General features: G+C 56.6%; 3 protein-coding genes across 5 annotated transcripts in view; 1 reads left to right on the plus strand and 2 right to left on the minus strand.

Moving 5' to 3' along the window:
• Window positions 1-3,336, plus strand: part of SNED1 (sushi, nidogen and EGF like domains 1) — a 74,837-nt gene extending 71,501 nt beyond the window's left edge. The window contains exon 32 of the mRNA XM_062194158.1: window positions 167-3,336. The gene's annotated coding sequence lies outside the window, so the exon portion shown is untranslated. The remainder of the gene's footprint in view (window positions 1-166) is intronic.
• Window positions 3,337-3,547: 211 nt separating this feature from the next.
• Window positions 3,548-8,746, minus strand: MTERF4 (mitochondrial transcription termination factor 4). The gene is made up of 4 exons (XM_062194144.1): window positions 8,707-8,746; window positions 8,117-8,492; window positions 5,661-5,845; window positions 3,548-4,400 (listed from the first exon to the last, which is right to left on the minus strand). The coding sequence occupies exons 1-4, from the start codon at window positions 8,734-8,736 to the stop codon at window positions 4,062-4,064; spliced, it is 930 nt and encodes a 309-aa protein (XP_062050128.1). The 5' UTR covers window positions 8,737-8,746; the 3' UTR covers window positions 3,548-4,061.
• A 4,282-nt stretch (window positions 8,747-13,028) lies between these two features.
• PASK (PAS domain containing serine/threonine kinase) overlaps window positions 13,029-22,885 on the minus strand; it is a 39,998-nt gene continuing 30,141 nt past the window's right edge. For 2 of the 3 annotated variants that reach the window (XM_062194181.1, XM_062194171.1), the window contains exons 12-18: window positions 22,601-22,768; window positions 19,760-19,885; window positions 19,518-19,652; window positions 17,303-17,502; window positions 15,012-15,145; window positions 13,856-14,002; window positions 13,030-13,417 (exon numbers count right to left, since the gene is read on the minus strand). In XM_062194181.1, the coding sequence (XP_062050165.1) occupies window positions 13,296-13,417; window positions 13,856-14,002; window positions 15,012-15,145; window positions 17,303-17,502; window positions 19,518-19,652; window positions 19,760-19,885; window positions 22,601-22,768 (1,032 nt within the window). In that variant the 3' untranslated portion in view covers window positions 13,030-13,295. Of the gene's footprint in view, window positions 13,418-13,855; window positions 14,003-15,011; window positions 15,146-17,302; window positions 17,503-19,517; window positions 19,653-19,759; window positions 19,886-22,600; window positions 22,769-22,885 lie in introns of all 3 variants that reach the window. The other variant, XM_062194189.1, reaches the window with a different exon arrangement.

The raw sequence follows: 22,885 nt of genomic DNA on the forward strand, positions 1-22,885 counted from the left end.
GGAGAATCAGGGCACTTGCTGGAGCCACACTGACAGGTCCCGGGAGAGAGACAGGAGGCAGAGCGGGAACAGAGGGGGTGTGGCTGTCACAGAGCATGGGTGCGGCTGTCACAGAGCAGGGGGTGTGGCTGTCATGCCCTTAGCTTTGCTTTGTTTTCCTTCCAAGGACTCGGATGTTCTCGTCGCTCCACCAACCTCCAGGTTTCTAAAGCCCAGGAAGATGGGGTCTAAAAACTGGATCAAAAAGATGCCCTTGAGACAGGCCCAGCTGGAGTGAGTCCCCTGGGAGGCCCCTCCTTGCACATCTCAGGAAGACGGCCAGGCTCGCAGCTGCACAGTGCACCTGGGGACTCCTGCAGGCCGGCTGTCCCCGAGTCCCGTGGTGCACAGGATGCAGCTCTGGCTCTCCAGGGTGCGGTCTGCGCCCGTGAGCGTCCGGCGGGTCAGTGAGCCTGCTGGCTGACTGGCGCTGCTCAGATTCCAGCACAGAGGCCCCACCCTCCGAAACCCAACCACCCAGATCCCAAGCAGGACTGTGGGAGGGGCAGAGAGAGCCTCACCCGCCGCGTTCCCCTCTACAACCAACGCTGACTACTCTACAGGCCTGCACCGGCCATGCAGACCACAACGCTGCCGAAGTGGAAATGGAGAAAGTAGACATCTTAGCATCTTCTCTGTGGAGGGCTGGCCATCTGCAGACCAGATGGTCTCTGTGTAATGGCCCAACTCTGCTTCCGCGGCGTGGACACGGCCATGGACGAGTCCCGCACACGTGCGGCCATGACCCAGTGACACTCTGGGCCACTACGAGCGAGGCTTTGCTCTCCGAGAACCCCAGCCTCAGGCTCACACAGAGGAAGCTGCGTGAGGACAAGTCTCCAAGGACCAAAGACCCCTGGGTTTCACAGAAAAACGCCATCAAGACCCCTGCTTAGAGAGTGGAGGCCACAAAGCAGCAAGGGCTCCGCCGTCCAAGGCGAACATGGCAGAGGTGAGCACGGGGGTCACGGGCAGGTCCTGCAGCCCGCGGCTCGGGCACTGCTGCAGTTCCTCCTGACATCTGCACCTGTCATGGCACCTGCAATCCAGCCCTGGCCCTGAGCAGCCCCAGCTTCTCCCCACAGGTGACAAGCAGCAGCTGAGCACCTGAGTGGTGACGCTGGGACTCGAGACCCTGCGTGCCCCCGACCCTGCTCAGGGTCACTCCTGGCCCGAGAGGGCCCTCCCCCCTCTGCTCCTATACCAGCATTTCCTGAAGAGTTAGAGTATATTTTAGACTATTTTTATTAAAATTCTGTGTGCGTACGTCTGTGTATTATGCAATTTGCCATCTTCAGAGAGAACATCATTTCCAGTCTGCTGAGCCCCAGGGGCTCCCAGGCTGGAGCCCCGCGAGCCGCAGGCGGAGCTCTGCAGGGTCTCACATGCAGGGTGAGCAGAGTGCTGTGCCGACTCGGCCGTGGCTCCAGGACCTTTCGCTGTGTGTCTGAGCCACCGCACTCACGTGCCCACCACGAGACCAGAGCCATCACTGGGAGTGCACAGTGGACTTCCCACTACCACATGGATGGCCACTGGCCGACGCTGACAGGTCCCCTTGGAGCTTAGAGGCCTCTGTCCCAATGAGAGATGATCTGCCGAGTCCTCGGCGTGGCACCGGGTGGCCGTGTCCTCAGGTCTCCTACAAGTAGGTATCAGAAAGGGGACTTGACGCGAGGGGACCCAGCCCCTCTGCAGTCTTCCTGACTACTCGAACCCCCAGGGAGATTCCATGCAAGACGACGCGCGGCAGAACAGCTGTGTCCATGTCCTGAGTCGCTGACCACAGCTGGAGTGAACCAAGCACCTCATCAAGAACAGTCCCAGGAGCCGACTCCGTCCCAGGCTGGGCACAGGCATGGCTCCTGGAGCCTACAGGAAGCGATGCTCCCATGCAGACAACCGGCACCAACTGTGTTTTCGCTTTCGGCTTTGCCCATGGCCAGGAAAGAAGCAAAGACCTCCCTCCCTCTCCTCCATGGCACATGGCCCTGTCCGGGGTCAGCCAACTTCCTGCACCTTCCCTGGGCACCAGCGCCTCCCGCTGGCAAGCTCCTGCCACTGATGCCAACTCTGGGGAGGGTTCTTTCCTTAGCAGCCACTTGGCGCCTTCACAAGACCCTGCACCCCGGTGCTACTGCCAGCCTCAGACTCCAGCTCAGCCCTCCTGAGGCTCCTAGGGCACAGGGAAGAAGCCTCCTGAACACACAGCTGCTCTGACAGTCACCTGTCACTGTCACATTCGTGGCCGACCAAGCCTGAGAGCACTTGGCTGGGCCCTCCCCACAGCCCTGACTACTCACTAAACAGGAGCAGCCTGCCCCCTCCACCCAGGCTCAGGACAACCAGATGCCCCTGGACTGTCCACGTGAAACAGAGCCACACCTGCTCCACGCAGTTACTAAGATGCTGCCAGACACTTCTGCAGCCTCCTCCCAGGGGCAGCACCCTGGGTGAGGGTGGCTAGCACATTCCAGGAGGCGCCAGTCCTACCCTGGGTGAGGGTGGCTAGCACATTCCAGGAGGCGCCAGTCCTACCCTGGGTGAGGGTGGCTAGCACATTCCAGGAGGCGCCAGTCCTACCCTGGGTGAGGGTGGCTAGCACATTCCAGGAGGCGCCAGTCCTACCCTGGGTGAGGGTGGCTAGCACATTCCAGGAGGCGCCAGTCCTACCCTGGGTGAGGGTGGCTAGCACATTCTAGGAGGCGCCAGTCCTACCCTGGGTGAGGGTGGCTAGCACATTCTAGGAGGCGCCAGTCCTCTAGGACTCACACCATCAGAGCCCCAGCCAGGCCTCTACCTCAGAGACCACCCAGGCCCGCCTCACCCTCCTCCTTCCCCATTCCCCACACTGTCCACTGCTCCTCCTACCTGCTGGGTTCCCTAAGGTGAGGCCCACACCAGGGGTATTGTGCAGTGCTCCCTGGAACAAAACCTGGACCGGCCCTGTAGCCTGATCCCTGCTCCTCAGAGCCTTTCCCTAACACAGCTGGGGAGCGCACGCACGGACAGCTCCCCAGGCCACACACTCTAGACGCCTCAGGCCTGGAGGTGACCCCTGGCCAGGAGTTGGCACCAGTTAGCTTCGGCAGGAAGGGCCTGTTCCTCACCAGAACAAAGGAAAGTGCCGGGCTGTGCCTGCAAAGTCCACCTGTACGCCAGGCTGACCTCTGACCTCACACTCTGGCACACCCATCGCCACCTGGAGCAGTAAGATAACTTTGGATTAAAATATCGAGTATTTCAGTGGAAAAACCTGCTACTTTTTTCATAAAATAAAGTGCTGTGATGTACTAACCCTCACACTGCTTTCTTTAACTTATCACTAGAAGCAAGTGGAAAGTTGGCCTTAATCAGAAGGAATGCCCCCTCCAGCCCATGGAACAATCACACACACACAACAGATAAGAACCAAGACCACACTGCATCAGTCCCCTGGGGTTCAACAGCAGAATTAGTCTTTATTTATTCATTTATTTACTTAAAATTAAAAATGCATCCCACTTTTTTTTTAAAATATATTTATTTGTTTGAGAGGTAGAGTTACAGAGAGAGGGAGAGGCAGAGAAAACGCATCCGCTGCTGGTTCACTCCCCAGATGGCCGCAAAGGCCGGAGTTGGGCCAATTTAAAGCCAGGAGCCAGGAGCTTCTTCCAGGTCTCCCACGTGGGTGCAGGGGCCCATGCACTTGGGCCACCTTCCAGTGCTTTCCCAGGCCATAGCAGAGAACTGGATCGAAAGTGGAGCAGCCAGGACTCAAACCGGCACCCATATGGGATGCTGGCACTGCAGGTGGAGGATTAACCTACTGCACCACAGTGCCGGCCCCGGAATCAGTCTTTATGGTGCAATGGGTCCTCCCTCGACCTGCCACGTCTGACCTACTTCTCGGGGGATCTGTAGCATTTCCCATCAAAGGTCAGCTCTGGGTGAAAAACACCAGACACGATCTGAGTGGAAACGCTCGTGGGAAAGGAGAACGTTCTTCTAGCTCCCTGGGCCCTCTCACTCCACTCCTCCCTTCACCGCTGCTGCTCCCCCTCCTCCCCCTCCCCCTCGTCTCCGTCCTCGTCACCACTCTCAGAGTCCTCCTCCTCCTCCCGAGCCAAGAGTTTCTTAAAAACCTCAAACTCCTCAGCAGAAGAACAGGCCGTCCTGGCCAAAAACTCGGCTTCTGAAACCCTGAGGACGTCCTTGAGTAAAGGGTTAGGGATCTGCGTCTGTCCCTTTTTGTCCGGGGCTTGGTAGCGTCCGAGGCGCTCCAGGTACGTGTGTCTCTGTTTGATCTTCGTCACTGAGTACTGCAGGAAATCACTCCGCACTATGTCCAGGTGCTTAATGCCCATCCTAAAATACGCATACTGAAAACACAGACACACTTAGAATCCCAGATAGACTGGAAAAACCCGTCACTCCACCCCACAGTCAACTCCCATTGTCCCCAAGAGCACTCAGAAAGGACTGCAAAGTACCACAGCAGTCGCTCTGCAACACTGATGGTGACAGCTGTGCTTCCCAAGGCCCACAGTGGCGACATCCCATATGTGCGCTGGTTCAAGTCCCAGCTGCTCCACTTCCAATCCAGTTCTCTGCTATGGCCTGGGAAAGCAGCGGAAGATGGCCTAAGTCCTTAGGCTCCTGCACCTGAGTGGGAGACCTGGAAGAAGCTCCTGGCTCCTGGCTTTGAACCAGCCCAGCTCCGGCCATTGCAGCCATCTGGAGAGTGAACCACTGGATGGACGATCTCTCTCTCTCTAACTCTGCCTTTCAAATAAATTAATAAAATATTAAAAAAAAAAAAAAAAAGGAAACATAGGAGGAAATAAAGAGGCAGAAGGGATAAATTATCTTCTTCTATATTCTTCTTCACATAGGAAGGAAAATTTTGAGTATGGAAACAATAGCGAAAACTTTCATTAAACATCTAGGCAATACACCCAAGTTGCCACAGTTGTTACTAAGCAGGACAACCATCACAACTACTCTTTCAAAATCAACATGCACGGGGCCGGTGCTGTGGCACAGCAGCTTAAAGCCCCAGCCTGCAGTGCCAGCATCTCATAAGGGTGCCGGTTCGAGTCCTGGCTGCTTCTCTTCCAATCCAGCTCTGCTATGGCCTGCAAAAGCAGTAGAAGATGGCCCAGGTCCTTGGGCCCCTGCACCCACGTGGGAGACCTGGAATAAGCTCCTGGCTTTGTATCAGCACAGCTCCGGCCATTGTGGCCAATTGGGGAGTGAACCAGTGGATGAAAGACTTTTCTCTCTCTCTCTCTCTCTTCTCTCTGTGTAACTCTTTCACATAAATAAGTAAATCTTTTTAAAATTAAAAAAAAAAAAATGCAAAATACATTCCAAAAATATAAAGGTTTTCTCTGTCAGAATTGCCTGTTCCATGTGGAACTCCCACTTGGACTCTGAGAATGGAACTGGGTCTTTCATTACTAATGTCAGAACCACAGCAGAATGGGTGACCTGGATGAAGTGGTAACAACCAGACAGTGTAAGCTCTGTCCCCGCCCACTCGAATGCACGATGCCCGAGGCTCCAAACCCAGAGCTGACCCTTCCTGCATCTGAACAACCAGATAAACGTCCCATTGCCACCCTCGCAGGCACTCTCACCTGGAACTTGTACTCCAAGTCACCAGGGTCCTCCCGAAGAACTTGGGGGCACCTGTGTAAAATCTCAGTGACCTGCTCTGCCGTGAAAAGGCACTTCCCCTTGAGGACGCCGACGACGCCCTCCACGTGCTGCTGGTGCATGGTGAAGACTTCAGGGCAACAGTGGAGCACCCGCTTTAGCTTCCCTGGAGAAGGTAAACAGGCAGGCACTTGATTTCAGAATATTCCAGCAACCCAGAGGCTAGCTGCACCGGCATTAAGTCAGCTTTTCAAAAACAAACAAGGGGGGCCGATGCTGTGGCACAGCAGGTAAAGCCGCCGCCTACAGTGCCGGCATCCCACATGGGTGCCGATTCATGTCCTGGCTGCTCCACTTCCGATCCAGCTCTCTGCTGTGGCCTGGGAAAGCAGTGGAAGTTGGCCCAAGTCCTTGGGCCCCTGCACCCATACGGGAGATCCTAAGGAAGCTCCTGGCTCCTGGCTTCGGATTGGCACAGCTCCAGCTGTTGTGGACATCTGGAGAGTGAACCAGCGGATGGAAGACCTCTCTCTCTCTGCCTCTCTGTAACTCTGACCTTCAAGTAAACAAATAAATTAAAAAAAAAAAAAAAAAAAAAAAGAGGATCCTCTCCTACAGAACAAGGGCCCGCTGCATTCTTCTCTTCCTGGAAGCAACACGGAGACGACACAGCCCTCCTCTCCCGTGTCCCGGCCTCTTCCTGGGCCCCATCTGGAAGGCACCAGCTCCCGGTTCTGGGCCTCCTCTGCCACTTCTCACAGGGACTTCGGGGAAACATCAGTGAGGTGGGAGCCCGGCCTCCCCTGGGCGCGGCTCTGGGTGCTTTCACTGGAGCCCTGGGAGCCTGAACTTCACGGTAGCAACGGTGAGAACAGCAAGGAGAACAAATACCACGCACACCCACCAACACCAGCGTCCTTCTCATCACGGTGACGGTGTCTTATCCAGACCTGGGCACTCTGGGTGAGAGAGGCCCTGCTAACAATCGCACTGAAGCCGCACATCGGCTAGGACGCTCCCACACACTGGGCACGCCTCGAAGCTGAAGACCACCTGACTGACAAGAATGAAAGCTTGCCCAGCGGACGCCTGTGCCGCCTGGGGACCGACCTCGGCAGGTCAGGCAGCTCTTGGTTTGCTGATTGGCCGCACGTCGGCTAGGACGCTCCCACACACTGGGCACGCCTCGAAGCTGAAGACCACCTGACTGACAAGAATGAAAGCTTGCCCAGCGGACGCCTGTGCCGCCTGGGGACCGACCTCGGCAGGTCAGGCAGCTCTTGGTTTGCTGATTGGCCGCACGTCGGCTAGGACGCTCCCACACACTGGGCACGCCTCGAAGCTGAAGACCACCTGACTGACAAGAATGAAAGCTTGCCCAGCGGACGCCTGTGCCGCCTGGGGACCGACCTCGGCAGGTCAGGCGGCTCTTGGTTTGCTGATTGGCAACCGTGGCGCACAATGTGCCGAGTCCAGAATGCACCTTTTTTTTGAAAGAGTTACAGGGAGAGGTAGAGCCAGAGAGAGCCAGAGCCAGAGAGAGAGAGAGAGAAAGAGAGAAAGAGAGAGAGAGGTCTTCCATCCACTGGTTCACTCCCCAAATGACTGCAATGGCCAGAGCTGCACCAATCCGAAGCCAGGAGCCAGGAGCTTCCTCCGGGTCTCCCACGTGGGTGCAGGGGCTCAAGGACTTGGGCCATCTTCTACTGCTTTCCCAGGCCACAGCAGAGAGCTGGATCGGAAGTGGAGCAGCCGGGACTCGAACTGGCACCCATGTGGGATGCCGGCACTGCAGGCGGCGGCTTTACCCGCTGTGCCACAGCGCCGGCCCCAGAATGCACTTTAAGAGGTGATCTGTTGCTTCCTTCTGCTCCTCTCCTGGAGGAGGCCCGAAGCCATCTTGGCGGTCCCAACCACCTTATCCCCTAAACCCAAATCTGTCAACCCAGAAAAGAAACAGCAGTGGAACTCCTGTGCTGCAAGTGGGAGGGGGTTCAGCTCCTGCCTCCAGAAGCCCCCAGAGATCCTGGAGCCCCGAGCGACCTTGCCCTGCAGAGCTGGGGAGGCCGGGCCACCGTGTCAGCGCTCGGCTGGACTCCGTCTCCACAAGGCTTCACATCACACTCGGGCAAGGCACGGAGACTGTGGGGGCAGCACCACAGGAGGCCTCCTAAGCGCACACCAGAGACCCTACAGTGAGCCAAGAGGACAGGGCCCCGGCCTTGCCATTCTGCCTCTGCCCCGTCACTCGCTCACACTCACACACTCACACTGGCTCACTCACACTCATTCTCACTCGCTCACACACGCTCGCTGGCACATTCCTGACACTCACTCGCTCCCACGCACGCACGCACACGCGCACCCCGGCCTCCCCCGGAGCGCCGCGGGCACTCCTCCCCGCCGCCGCCTCTCCCTCCGCCGCCACCGCCGGTACCTTCCGCCAGCCCGAGCCTCCGCAGGTAGGCGGCGCGCTTCCTCACGTGCGGCACAGGCAGTGTCAGCAGCTGCGGGCTTTTCTTCAGGGCCACGCACACGGGCTCTGGGGCCACGCCCAGGAGCACGAACTCCGAGACCACGTCCAGCAGCTGCTGCGGGCTGGCCCCTGGCCGAACGCCGAGCAGCTCGCGAACCTGGGCCTCCGCGAAACCCATGTCCCGGAGGCAGCCGGTGGCCCTGTCCAGCGGCGAGGGCTCCGCGTCCGTCCTGCCCCCGGGCCCCGCGCCGCACGGCTCCTCACGGCCGCCTCCGCGGGAGGCCGCGCTCCGTCTCCGCAGCCCGGCGGGGGGCGGCAGGCGGCGCCAGGCCAGGACCTGCAAGACAGAGGCCGAGCAGCGTCGACTGCGCCCCGGCGTCACCACAAGACCACGACCCGCAGCACGCGGGGCCCAGGCCTGGGCAAACAGCGCGCGGGGCGGGCCGACGCCAAAGCACCCGGGGACCCCACCCCACGGGCAGGCTCTGCGCCCCGGGCCAGGCCTGGCCTGCCAGGACGACTGACCCACGCACTCGGCGGCCCTCACGCACCTCACGCGCCTTCCGGCCGAGCGCCGCCATCCCGCCGAGCCCGCAGCGCCCCAGCGCCGGAAGCGGCCGCCCCCGGTCCGTCACTTCCGCCCTCCGGTCCCGGCGCCGCGCGGGGCCGCCCGCCGGGGGTTCCGCCCGCCGCGGGTTCCGCCGCCGAGCCCAGCCCGTGGGGCCGGGAGCCGAGCGGGGCCGGCCTGGGCCTCGTCACGCGGGAGCGCGCCGCACAGCCCTGGCGGCTGCGGGTGGCGAAGGCCGGTCCAGAGGGCAGCAGCCGGCCCCGGGCCCGCGCCCGGCACATCCGAGGATCTGCTAAGAAAGGCCCAGAACTGAAGACCCGCAGCGGCCAGCACCCGCGCCCCGTGGCTGCGGCGACCACGGCTGAGGGTGGGCGCCTGCGCGGCTTCCTCCGGCGGAGCGGGCCTGCGCCTGCTCGGCCACGTGGGCGGAGCGCCCGAGCCATGCTCCCTGCCGCGCTCAGGCCTGTTAGCTCACGGTTACTGCACACTTCACGATCCTGCCGCCCCATGTAGCTGTGGGAGGGCGGCCCCGGCCCACACATGAACCCACAGCCTCACACATGTACACACATGAACCTACCCTCACACAGGTACACACATGAACCCCATACCCTCATACATACACATGAACCCCATACCCTCACACATATACACATGAACCCCTACCCTCACACATACACATGAACCCCATACCCTCACACATACACACATGAACCCCTACCCTCACACATGTACACACATGAACCCCTACCCTCACACATACACACATGAACCCATACCCTCACACATACACACATGAACCCATACCCTCACACAAATATACACATGAACCCCTACCCTCACACATATACATGAACCCCATAGCCTCACACATGTACACACATGAACCCCTACCCTCACACATGTACACACATGAACCCCATACCTTCACACATACACACATGAACCTACCCTCACACAGGTACACACATGAACCCCATACCCTCATACATACACATGAACCCCATACCCTCACACATACACACATGAACCCCTACCCTCACACATGTACACACATGAACCCATACCCTCACACATACACACATGAACCCATACCCTCACACATACACACATGAACCCATACCCTCACACAAATATACACATGAACTCATACCCTCACACATACACACATGAACCCCTACCCTCACACATGTACACACATGAACCCATACCCTCACACATACACACATGAACCCATACCCTCACACATACACACATGAACCCCTACCCTCACACAAATATACACATGAACCCCTACCCTCACACATATACATGAACCCCATAGCCTCACACATGTACACACATGAACCCCTACCCTCACACATGTACACACATGAACCCCATACCTTCACACATACACACATGAACCTACCCTCACACAGGTACACACATGAACCCCATACCCTCATACATACACATGAACCCCATACCCTCACACATACACACATGAACCCCTACCCTCACACATGTACACACATGAACCCATACCCTCACACATACACACATGAACCCATACCCTCACACATACACACATGAACCCATACCCTCACACAAATATACACATGAACTCATACCCTCACACATACACACATGAACCCCTACCCTCACACATACACATGAACCCCATAGCCTCACACATGTACACACATGAACCCCTACCCTCACACATACACATGAACCCATACCTTCACACATACACATGAACCCATAGCCTCACACATGTACATATGAACCCGATACCTTCACACGAATACAGACATGAACCCCATACCTTCACACATACACATGAACCCCATACCCTCACACATATACACATGAACCCCTACCCTCACACATGTACACACATGAACCCATACCCTCACACATATACATGAACCCCATAGCCTCACACATGTACACACATGAACCCCTACCCTCACACATGTACACACATGAACCCCATACCTTCACACATACACACATGAACCCATACCCTCACACATACACATGAACCTACCCTCACACATGTACACACATGAACCCCTACCCTCACACATGTACACACATGAACCCATACCTTCACACATACACATGAACCCCATAGCCTCACACATGTACACATGAACCCCATACCTTCACACGAATACAGACATGAACCCATACCCTCACACATGTACACACATGAACCCCTACCCTCACACATGTACACATGAACCCATACCCTCACACATATACACACATGAACCCATACCCTAACACAAATATACACATGAACCCATACCCTCACACATACACACATGAACCCATACCCTCACACATACACATGAACCCATACCCTCACACACACACACACACAAAACCACATACCCTCACACATATACACATACACATACATGAAGCACATACCCTCACACATATACACACATACCCACATACCCTCACACATATACACATACACACACATGAACCACATACCCCCCACAAACCCCATACCTTCACACATACACACATATGAACCCCATTCCCTCACACACACACACATGAACCCACATACCCTCACACACAATGAACCCACATACACAATGAACCCACATACCTTCACACATACAGACACATGTAAACCCACATACCTTTGCATACACATATACACATATGAACCTACATACCCTCACACATACACCATAGACACATACACACAAGCACCCAAACACATACACATACATACAGGCACTGGAGGCAGGCAGACTCGGGCAGCATTTTCCAAAGGGCACAGCAGTGTTCCACCACCAGCAGCTGTGGTCCAAGGTCCTACACAGGCCCCAGGCTCGGGCCCCGCACCACACTGAGCAGCTCTCAGTGGAATGAGGGAAGGGGGTATTGGTTTTTGTCCTGCTGTCCCAGGAAGTTTCCTCCTCATTTCGAGCCACCGCTTCCCTTCTAACAGATGCTAAACAGAAGCTGGCTCTGCATGGGAGGGGGCCGACAGGAGCCCAAGCTGGGTGGGCAGCAGCTGAGGGTGAGCGGTGACGCAGTGACTCAGCAGTTGAGTGGTGATTCAGTGACTCAGCACACTGGGAGCGGTGATTCAGTGACTCAGCACAGTGTGAGCAGTGATGCAGTGACAGCACACACTGGGAGCAGTGAAGCAGTGACTCAGCAGTGTGAGTGGTGATTCAGTGACTCAGCACACTGGGAGCGGGGATGCAGTGACTCAGCACACAGTGGGAGCAGTGTTACAGTGACTCAGCACACAGTGGGAGCAGTGTTACAGTGACTCAGCACACAGTGGGAGCAGTGTTACAATGACTCAGCACACAGTGCGAGCAGTGTTACAATGACTCAGCACACAGTGCGAGCAGTGTTACAATGACTCAGCAGTGTGAGTGGTGATTCAGTGACTCAGCACACTGTGAGCAGTGATGCAGTGACTCAGCACACTGTGAGCAGTGATGCAGTGACTCAGCACAGTGTGAGCAGGGATACAGTGACTCAGCACAGTGTGAGCAGTGATCCAGTGACAGCACACACTGGGAGCAGTGAAGCAGTGACTCAGCAGTGTGAGCGGTGATTCAGTGACTCAGCACACTGGGAGCGGTGATTCAGTGACTCAGCATACTGTGAGCAGTGATGCAGTGACTTAGCACAGTGTGAGCAGGGATACAGTGACTCAGCACAGTGTGAGCAGTGATCCAGTGACAGCACACACTGGGAGCAGTGAAGCAGTGACTCAGCACAGTGTGAAGAGTGAAGCAACGACTCAGACACACTGGGAGCAGTGATGCAGTGACTCAGCACACAGTGGGAGCAGTGTTACAATGACTCAGCACACAGTGGGAGCAGTGGTACAATGACTCAGCACAGTGTGAATGGTGATGCAGTGACTCAGCACACAGTGAGCAGTGATGCCGTGACTGGGCAGACATAGAGTGGGGAGTGCTGGCTGTGGGGTGTGCAGGGTGCAGGCATCCTAGAGACAGGCTGTGCGTGCAGAACACCAGTGCTCCCCGTCTCCTCAGAGGGCATGTGGGAGAGAGCCCCAGCCTGCAGCTCTGGGCTTCTCTTTAGCTTTGACCAGTGGGGCACCCACAGGAGCAAAGCCTGCCAGCCACAGTCCGGGCCAGGTGGGTGTTCAACACAAGCTGCATCCGTTTGGAAACTGTTCAAGGAAATAATGAAATCGCCTGGCCATCTGGCTCACCAACCCTCCCCGTGCCACACGTCTGTTGCTCACATGAGCCTGTGCAATCAGTGGAAACAAAATATGTGCATATGCACAAAAGCGGAAGCCAAGTTCACAAGTCAAAAGCCCTTTTAAATCCTATAAAATAATTGAACACCAGAATGTTTTCTCAAGGTTGTGAAAAACATGAATTCCAAGTCTATTTTATACATCTTTTAAAAAAATGTAGTTCTAGCAGCCATCAAACTTGCACACAAACATTTGGAAGGTAATTATCCTAAAATTCTCACGTTCTTGAGAATTTCTCTCTGGAGGAAAGGGGCCTGGGACTTTCTGAGTGGAGTACAGCGGAGTGGTGGGCGAGGTAGGGTCGTTCAGCGGGGAGGGGTCCCCACAGCACACTGGCCGCTGGAAGCCTCCCCTGGGGCAGGGGTCCCTGGTCCTGCCTCGCCCAGGCTCTGGCCCCCAAGACTCGCAGGCAACAGGACTCCGTTTTCTGGGGAGAGAAGAGGGCGCCATGTCATGTGGTTCTGAGATATCCTGGGTCTCACCAGAAGCAATCCCAGAACAGAAGACTTCACAAACCCACCCGCAACTCTGGAAACACACGCCGCGCCCAGAGCCACCGGCACTGCACCCAGAAGCAGTTCCGACACGTGCCCAGGACCCTTGTCTGAAGGGCCATGGGGCCCCAGGCCCCAGGCCTCGGTCAGGTATGACCACCACCAGCTGCCTCCTCAAACAAGAGCCCCCTCCCCACCTACAGGCTTGGCGGGCACTCGCCTTCCTTCTAGGTGTCCAGAGGCTGTGGCACTGAACCAAGCCCAGAGCCACAGGGGACAGGTCAGCCACAGGCCCTGAGCCAGTGAGGCAGTCTAGGCACCACCTCATTCCAGCAGTCACACAGGGAGCGCGAAGGCCAGCAGCCCCTCACCTGGCTTGTTTATGCGACACACTTCTTCCCAAGTGTAGTCAGCGAGGTTCACGGGCTGTGTCACCCACGGGTCTGTCGCCAGCTTCTCCAAGGTAGTGCGCTGCTGAGGGGCAGGCTGCAGCAGCCCCGACACGAGGTGCATGAGCTCTGGGGACACGGAGCAAGGACTGCGGGTCAGGTGGGGCTGAGCAGAGATGCTCCCACAGCCCTCCCCTCACAGAGCCTCCGAGGGGGTGGGAGGTGGCCCAGCCCGCCTGGCCCCGGAGGAGGCTACAGGGCAGCTGGAGGCCTCTGTAACGAGAGCTGGAGTGTGCAGCCCCAGCCGGCATGGAGCTCCCTAAGCGGGGTCTCCCCTCAGGGCCCCGGCTGTGCAGAGCTGCGATCCCCCGGGGTGAGCAGGCGGGCATCCCCACGTTGGTCGCCATGGAAAGTCAGAAGAGCCCCCAGGCTTGAGCTGGATTTGGGTCCATTTCCTTGGACAATGGAGCCTGGCTGTCCTGTGAGCCTTGTGAGGCCCTGGCCCAGCCTTTGGGGATGGAGCAGATGCTACAGAGCCGGAATCCCAGGAACCCAGAAGTCCAGCAACAATGGCAGCTGTGTTCAGCACTGACCCTGAGGGTGTGGGCGGGGCCCACGGAGGGATGAGGAGAGTGGGAAGTGACCACCTGCAGGCCAGGAACAAAGGCCTCCTCGTGACCACCTGCCGGCTCCTTGCTCTGACCTCCAGAGAGCAATGCATCCAGCTGTGGACACCCAGCCCATGGCAGCCACAGCGAAGGGAGAGGCTTCTAACCTAAACCTAGAACCCACACAGACTGCGTCGTGTGACGCTCGTCACCTAGCCAGGCCGGGAGGGACAGCTGTGCCCGCTGAGCCTGCACCTCCCTACTGGTGCACAGCTCCCGTCACACCACCCAGCTGGCGCCCGTGCCTCCCCATGAGCCTTCCCATGAACCTCCACCCACCCACCCCTGGGATGCGTGTGGCCCACCGAGGCTGACCTCTGCTTCCCACAAGAGGCTGTGAGGATCCAAAGGCGACGCTAACAATAAAGTCGTCAGGTGTTTTAAAGCCACAACCATTTCTGTGTGCAGATGAAGGCACTGGAGGAGCAGCAACAAGGGGCAGAGCGGGGGTAGCTAACAACTCGGCTCACCCTGGGACACCAGGTACGGGGGGTGTATGGCCGCCTCCATGGTCTCCTCCAGCTCACAGAAGGGGTTCTCCTCGAAGATCAGCGTGTACAGCGTGACCCCCAGAGACCACATCTCCAGCTCGGGCCCTCGGTAGCTGCAGGGGAGGAGAGCACATTTCTGATTAGACCTGGGACCCTTCCGAGACCACCCCCTTTGACGTCTCCCAGGGTTCCTGGCTCTGAACACCACGGGAGAGGAAGGGCCTGTCTGTGCGCTCTCCATGCTTGCTGCGGACACCAAGGGCCTGGCCACCCAGGAAGGCCAAACGCTGCCTGGCGTGGAAAGGACTACAGTGGCCAGGGACTTGGTGTGCGTGGAGCCTCTGCCTCCCGACCCTGAGCCACAGCCCAGCCTGAGCTGACCCTGAGGGCAGGCCCGGTCACTTCTCCCGATGCTGAGGATCTCCGCCAAGCCTGAAGGCAGCGCAGGGAAGCGGCGGCCAAAGCAGAGGCTCCGACTCAGGCAGTGGTGCCTAACCCAGCTCTGAGCAGGTCCGAGGGACCCAGGCAGCCCGCGCACAGGACGAGCGAAGCAGGAGCAGGTGCTGCTGTGATGGGCAGGGGAGGGTCTCACAGCTGTCCCCCTGGCCGTGCGGTCCGTCACAGAGACAGGGTCTCTGCACTCCATCGGACTCCTGGCCTGTCTCACCCAGGAAGACATGCTTGGCGTGCACACGGATGAGATGGCAGACGGACAGCTTCCACTGGGCCCTGCAGACGCTGTGGGACAATCTTCTCCCTTCTGCTTCCTGTCCTCTCCTGAGGCCCCCAAGGTAAGGCACAGGCCCCCCTTGGCAGAGACAAGCTCAGGGAGGAGGGGAGCGGCCAGCCAGGGTGCCCTTGTCCCCGCCGTGCACGCCCAGCCCCTCTGCCGAGGGTTCCATCTTTAACACGGACCCTCCGTCTGCATTCACTGTTTCCTTGGTGCTTCATTTCTTGTGCAGCCAGCACAAGATTTTATTGAAACAGATTATTATTCCTGACGTCAAAATGAATAACCCTGTGGCAAGTGTTTGGTCTCGCAATTAAGCTGGCGTCCCACGTCGGAGTGCCTGGCTTCAAGACTTGGCTCCAGCTCCTGGCTCCAGCTTCCTGGGAGGCAGCAGTAACTCAAGCGCCTGGGTCCCTGCCACCCACGGGGAGACCTGGCTTGAGTTCCAACTCCCGGCTGCAGCCTGGCCCAGCCGCAGCCACCACGGGAGTTTTGCAGTGAGCCAGCAGACGGGAACTCTGTATTTCTCTCTCCCTCTCTGTCTCTGTGTCTCTCAGATGATTAAATAAAAATGAAAATAACAAGTGGGGCTGGTGTTGTGGCATAGCAGGTAAAGCCGCCGCCTGCAGTGCCGGCATCCCATATGGGCACCGGTTCAAGTCGCGGCTGCTCCACTTCCGATCCAGCTCTCTGCTATGGCCTGGGAAAGCAGTAGAAGATGGCCCAAGTGCTTGTGCCCCTGAACCCGCGTGGGAGACCCAGAAGAAGCTCCTGGCTCCGGATCAGCGCAGCTCCAGCCGTTGTGGCCATTTGGGGAGTGAAACAGTGGCTGGAAGACCTTTCTCTTTGCCCCTGCCTCTCTGTAATTCTGCCTTTCAAATACATACATACATACATACATACATAAAGTAATCTTTAAAAAAAAAAAAAGTAAGTAAGCCTTAAAAAAGAAGAATCTTGCTCACTTCTTTGAGGAGGCCCAAATTTTGAGACTCTTCTTTTTATCTTTTATCATTTCTTAATTTTGTTTAAGATTTTATTTTTTTATTTGAGAGGCAGAGTTACAGAGAGAGAGAGAGAGAGAGAGAGAGAGAGAGGTCTTCCATCCGCTGGTTCACTCCCCAGATGGTCACAATGGCTAGAGTTGGGCCGGTCTGAAGCCAGCAGCCTGGAGCTTCTTCCAGGTCTCCCATGTGGGTGCAGGGGCCCAAAGATTTGGGCCATCTTCTACAGCTTTCCCGGCCATAGCAGAGAGCTGCATCAGAAGCGGAGCAGCCAGGACTGGAACCAGTGCCCATATGGGATGCCGGTACCACAGGTTGAGGCTTAGCCTACTACGGCACAACACCAGCATCAATTTTTCTTATATAAAACTCCAAACATATGCAAAAGTCAAGGACATAACAGAAGGAAACCGGTACCCACCGCCCAGCTTCCCTGGACCATCTCACTTGGCCTGCCTGTCCGCCTACTCATCTTCCAGAACAGTATCCCTTGTCATTCAACACTCCTGTCCCAAGGTGCCGTGGCTGATACGTACGGATTCCCCATGAGCACTTCGGGCGCGCAGTACTCGATCGTTCCACAGAACGTGTAAAACAGCTTGCCCCTCTCCAGGTAGGCGGCTGAGCCGAAGTCGATCAGCTTGATGGTGAAGTCCTCGGCGATCACGATGTTCTCGTCCTTGATGTCACGGTGGAGGATGCTCTTGGAGCGCAGGTAACCCACCGCGGACACCAGCTGCACCGGGGCCACAGGGGACTTAGCAACACGGCAACCCGAGTCAGACGCACACGGAGAGCAAACACTACCGAGGGAGTGGGCCGGAAAGCAGCCCCAGGGCAGCGTGCTGGCACAGCAGGCTGAGCAGCCGCTGTGAGCCCGGCACCACGCGAGAGCGCAGTGTAGTCCTGGCTGCTCCACTCCCAATCCAGCGCCCTACTGTTTGGGGAGCGGATGGAAGAAGAACTCTCTCCCTCCCTCCCTCCCTCCCTCTCCCTCTCTCTCTCTCTCTGCCTTTCAAATAAAGAAATGACTCAGAGAAGGAAGGAGGGAAGGGAATCCCAGCTACTGAAGAGAGGAGGCGACAGGAGCCGTGAGGCAGCGCGGTGAGCACCTGGCTTCCACGCTGTTTGCCACAGGTAGAACCCACTGGTTGTACCACAGCCTTCAGGAAGACACAGGCAGATGGGCCACGGAGCAGATGTGTCCGTAGGAAGTGCCCCGAGCTCAGGCAGAGCTGCAGCAGGGACCCCCACTCCAGGACTGAGCAGCCCTGTGCAGAGCAGTATGGGCATCAGCCTGTGCGCACCTCGGCGACACCAAAGAGGAGTCCAGCCGGGGGCCGGCACTGGGACACAGCAGGCTAAGCAGCTGCCTGTGACCGCTTCCCACACCAGAGGGCTGGTTCCAGTCCCAGCTGCTCCACCTCCTATCCAGTTCCCTGCTGACATCCGGGAAGGTAGGGGAAGGTGGTCCAAGTGCTTGGAGCACTGATGTCCTGATTTCTACCTGGCCCAGCCCTGGCTGTTGTGGCCATTTAGTAAGCGAACCAATGGATCTCTCTCTCTCTCTCTGTCTCCCTTCTGTTCCTCTGCCTTTCAAATAAATAAATAAATCTTAAAAAACAAAACTGAGAGTGCTCCTCGACTCTGCTCTGCCTCCCCAGGGCAGAGGTCAGCAACAGCTGCCTTCCAGTCAGGTTCGACTGAGGAGCCAGTAAGGCCACACACGTCTGCCCGCATCGTAATCAGGACACCCATGTGCCAATCAGCGAACCAACCACTCCCTGCTTAGAGACAAGCTTCTGTTTACAGGGAATTCTATTGAATCAGAAGTAATAGCTAACAGCAGGCTAACTAAGCCCCATTAACTCACATTTAGTGAGTATGTATATATAGGCGTGTACACACACACACGTGTACACATCCCTCGCCATGCACACACTGGGTTCCTGTCCGTGTGCATGCACGCTCAGATACACGCGGATCAGTCAGGATCCACACATGAAGTTGAACATGGAAGACCCACTGAGAGCTACTCAGTCCCCAGGGACCGACCACAAACAGGTGGGCAGCCTGGGCCAACAGAGCCGGTCACGCCTCTCCCCCATCCGCTCAGACGCCTACCGACTTCCTCAAGGAGCCCTGGCTGGCGGTGGCCTCGGGCTGTCTGTGACTGGGGCACAGCCTGCATCTCTTCTCACAAACCCTAGCCGTTAGCACACTTCCCTGACCAGTCCTGGGCCACATCCAGCTTCCTCCTGCTCCCCAAGCTTACTTTCTCTACTTCAACCAAAAAATTCTCTTTTGGGGGCCAGCGCTGTGGTGCAGCTGGTTAAAGCCCTGGCCTGCAGTGTCAGCATCCCATATGGGCACTGGCTCATGTGCCAGCTGCTGCACTTCCGATCCGGCTCCCTGCTTATGTACATGGGAAAGCAGTAGACGATGGCTCAGGTGCTTGGGCATGGGAGACCCAAAAGAAGCTTTGGATCGGCCCAGATCCGGCTGTTGCAGCCACTTGGGGAGTGAACCAGAAGATGGAAGGCCTTTCTCTGTCTTTCCCTCTGTATCTCTACCTCTTAGATAAACCAATAATATCTTTTTTAAAAAATATTCAAAAATTTTTTCTTTTCAAAGTATCTATCTGATTCCGTAAAATCCCAAAGCAAGGTCAGCGCCGGCTCCCAGAGAAAACAGAGCTTGGTCCCGCGCTCAGCGGCAGGGCCCCCACCCCGGCCGCTCCGTCGCCCTCACCTGTCGGAAGATGTAGCTTGCCAGGGGCTCGTCCAGGCTGGGGTGGTGGTCGATGAAGGCGAAGAGGTCCAGGCCGGAGCCATGCTTCTCCATCACGAGCTGGAAAAACCCCTGGTTTTCAAACACATCCAGCACCTGCAAAGGGAAAGCCACGTCCAGCCCTGCTGAAACACGTCCCAGGCCGCAGGGGTGGCTACAAGCTGACAGGTGCGTGGCAGGGCACCCGGGGCAGGACTGTCCACCTTAATGATGTTGGCGTGCTCCAGCTGGGACAGAATGGCAATCTCCAGAGTCACTCTTCCGAGTTTGGGGTCCTCGATCCAACAATCCTCCAAGACCTTCTCCTTCTTAATGAATTTCACCACCACCTGCGAGGGGAACGGAGGGAAGACACAGCTGGGACTCCATCGTCTCGCGTCTCACGGCGCAGACAGGGACCTGGTGCAGCTCCTCGGTGCCCGGGATGCAGAAGGAGGAAGGCGAAAAACTCCTGCAGCCCAAGGAGACAGCAGGACGGCAGCTGCCCCCGGGAAACACGGTTCCAGACACTGGACAGCACTAGGGAGCAACCAGGGGGAGCAGGGAGCCTGGGAGCAGGTGCTCCCAGGAACACTCCCGGGCCACACCAAGGTATCAGGCAAGCACCGGAGATCCTGACCCAGAACAGCAAGGAGCCGGACAACCAGAAAAGGAGAAGCCACCATTCTTATGAGTGTCTCCAACCTTGATTCTGAGGCTAACTGGAGAGTACAGGAGCAATGATAGAGACAGATGAATATGAGAAAAAGTGTGCTAACAGAAAATGATAGCCAGTTACAGAGCGTAACAGAAAAAAGACGCCACTCAACAAAGAAAACTGCAGATCCCTGGACAATCTCCTGGTTCCCAGGAGGACGCTGCTACTGAGTGGCCGCAGGGGTGGGCTGGCCACACACACACACACACACACACATCCTAGTAAAAAAAAAAAAAAGGCTGAAGTTTATTTGAGAGGCAGACAAAGAGACAGCTCCCACCCCCAGATCCACTCCCCAAATGTCCACCGTGGCCAAAGTTGAGCCCAGGTTGAAGCCAGGAGCTGGAAACTTAAGCCAGGACTCCCAGATGGCCGGCAGGAACTCAGTTCCTTGAGGAACTGGGGCCAGGAGCTTGAGCCTGGAGCCAAACCCAGGCCCTGTGATGTGGGATGGAGGTGTATCAGCTGCTAGGCTAAACACCCACTCCCCAACCTGGTAACATGTTTGAAGTACAAAGATAGAAAAACAGGGGCCAGCGCTGTGGCTCACTTGGTTAATCCTCCGCCTGTGGTGCTGGCATCCCATATGGGCGCCGGTTCTAGTCCCGGCTGCTTCTCTTCCAGTCCAGCTCTCTGCTGTGGCCCAGGAAGGCAGTGGAGGATGGCCCAAGTGCTTGGGCCCCTGCACCCACATGGGAGACCAGGAGGAAGCACCTGGCTCCTGGCTTCAGATCGGCATAGTTCAGGCTGTAGTGGCCATTTGCAGGGTGAACCAACAGAAGGAAGACCTTTCTCTCTGTCTCTCTCTCTCACTGTCTAACTCTGTCAAATAAATTAATTAAAAAAAAAAAAACATAAAAACAATCCAGAAGGGAAAAAAAAAAAAAAGGTCACATTTTTGCTTCAAGATAATGCTAGAATGGAGCTGGCGCTGTGACGTAGCAGGTAAAGCCGCCTGCAGCGCCAGCATCCCCTATGGGCGCCTGTTTGAGCCCCAGCCGCTCCACTTCTGATCCAGCTCTCTACTGTGGCCTGGGAAAGCAGTAGAAGATGGCCCAAGTCCTTAGGCCCCTGCACCCACGTGGGAGACCCAGAAGAAGCTCCTGGCTTCAGGTTGGCCCAGCTCCAGCCATTGTACTCATTTGAGGAGTGGACCAGCAGATGGAAGATCTCTGTCTCTCTTTGTGTGTGTCTCTCCACCTCTCTCTCTAACTCTGCCTTTCAAATAAATAAGTAAACCTTTTAAAAATAAATAAATAAATGGAAAGACATCCTGTGTTCATAGATCAGAAGAGACACTGTTAAGACAGTGATACTCCCCAGGCTGAGTCACCGATCCAAGAAGTGTGGAAACAGATTCTGGTATTTCTTATGGAAATGTAAAATAGTTAAAAAAAAAAAACAAACACACACACACACAGCTTGAAAAAGTCAAAACAATCTTGAAAAAGAAAAACAGAGGCAGAGGACTAATATTTTTTGGCTTTGTAAGTTACTCAAAGCTGCAATAAGCACATTGATCTGGTGCTGGCTTGAGGACAGGAACACAGACCAATGGGACAGAGGGCTGGGCCCAGGAAACCCACACACCTGTGGGCAGCGAACTTAGCCAAGGCTGCCAAAACCACAGTGGGGAAAGTCTCCTTTGTAAAATATAGATCTATATATATATATATATATATATATATATATATATATATATGTATGTATGTATTTGAAAGGCAGAGTTACAGACAGAGAAGGGAGAGTGATACACAGAGAGATCTTCCATCTGTTGGTTTACTCCCTAAATGGCTATGACAGCCAGTGCTAGGCCAAGCTGAAGCCAGGAGCTTCTGGTCTCCCACGCGGGTGCAGGGGCCCAAGCACTTGGGCCATCATCTCCTGCTTTCCCAGGCGCATTAGCAGGGAGCTGGACCGGAAGCGGTGCAGCCAGGACTCAAACCAGCGCCCTATGGGAGGCAGGCACAGCTTTACACGCTATGACACGACGTTGGCCCCGAGAGGCCTCTTTTCAATGAACAGTGCTGAGACAACCGGACCCCAACCCCACAGCAAACAAAAGCTAAAGTCAACATAGATCTTGTCTGGTGGGAACTTCTCCCCCTGGGCGTGCTGGTGGCCGGGAGATGCCAGCACACCACGTGGGCGGCTGCAGAGTGGCACAGGCCCTGTGCTCAGGAGGAGGGGATGGGAGAGGCAGAGGGGGGTCTCAACACGCAGCTCCCGAGAGCTGGGAGTCTGACTGGACAGGCTTGTCTCCAGGGAAGTGCCCACAAGCCAGGCCCGGACCCCTCCTTGTCCCAAGCCCGGGTTTTCAGGACAGGGCGGGCTGCGTGCAGAGTACCTCCTTGTTCTGCTCCCTGTCCACTGCGGTCCACACGAAGCCAAAGGCGCCACTGCCCAGTGGGCTCAGGGTGCTGTACTTGTGGGCGTACGCTCCCTCGCAGGCCGCCAGCCCTTCCAGCTCCACAGGCCTGGGGGGGTCCTCAAACCACGGCTTGGCCCGGAGCACCTGCAGGCGCATAACAAGGTCTGAGGAAGCACAGGGAGGCTCCCACCCCTGAGCCACGAGGCCGCCTCACCCCGGCAGGCGTGCAGCACGCACACGCCATGCCGCACGTCCACTCCT

This window comes from Lepus europaeus, chromosome 1 (genome assembly GCF_033115175.1).
Source record: "Lepus europaeus isolate LE1 chromosome 1, mLepTim1.pri, whole genome shotgun sequence".
Taxonomy (NCBI): Eukaryota; Metazoa; Chordata; class Mammalia; order Lagomorpha; family Leporidae; genus Lepus; species Lepus europaeus.

Coding starts and splice junctions, on each gene's coding strand:
- MTERF4 (XM_062194144.1), bottom strand. CDS start 8,736: ATGGCGGCGCTCGGCCGGAAGGCGCGTGAG. Junction 8,493..8,706: donor TCGGCCGGAAGGCGCGTGAG/GTGCGTGAGGGC, acceptor TCTGTCTTGCAG/GTCCTGGCCTGGCGCCGCCT. Junction 4,401..5,660: donor ACTTGGAGTACAAGTTCCAG/GTGAGAGTGCCT, acceptor CTGTGTTTTCAG/TATGCGTATTTTAGGATGGG.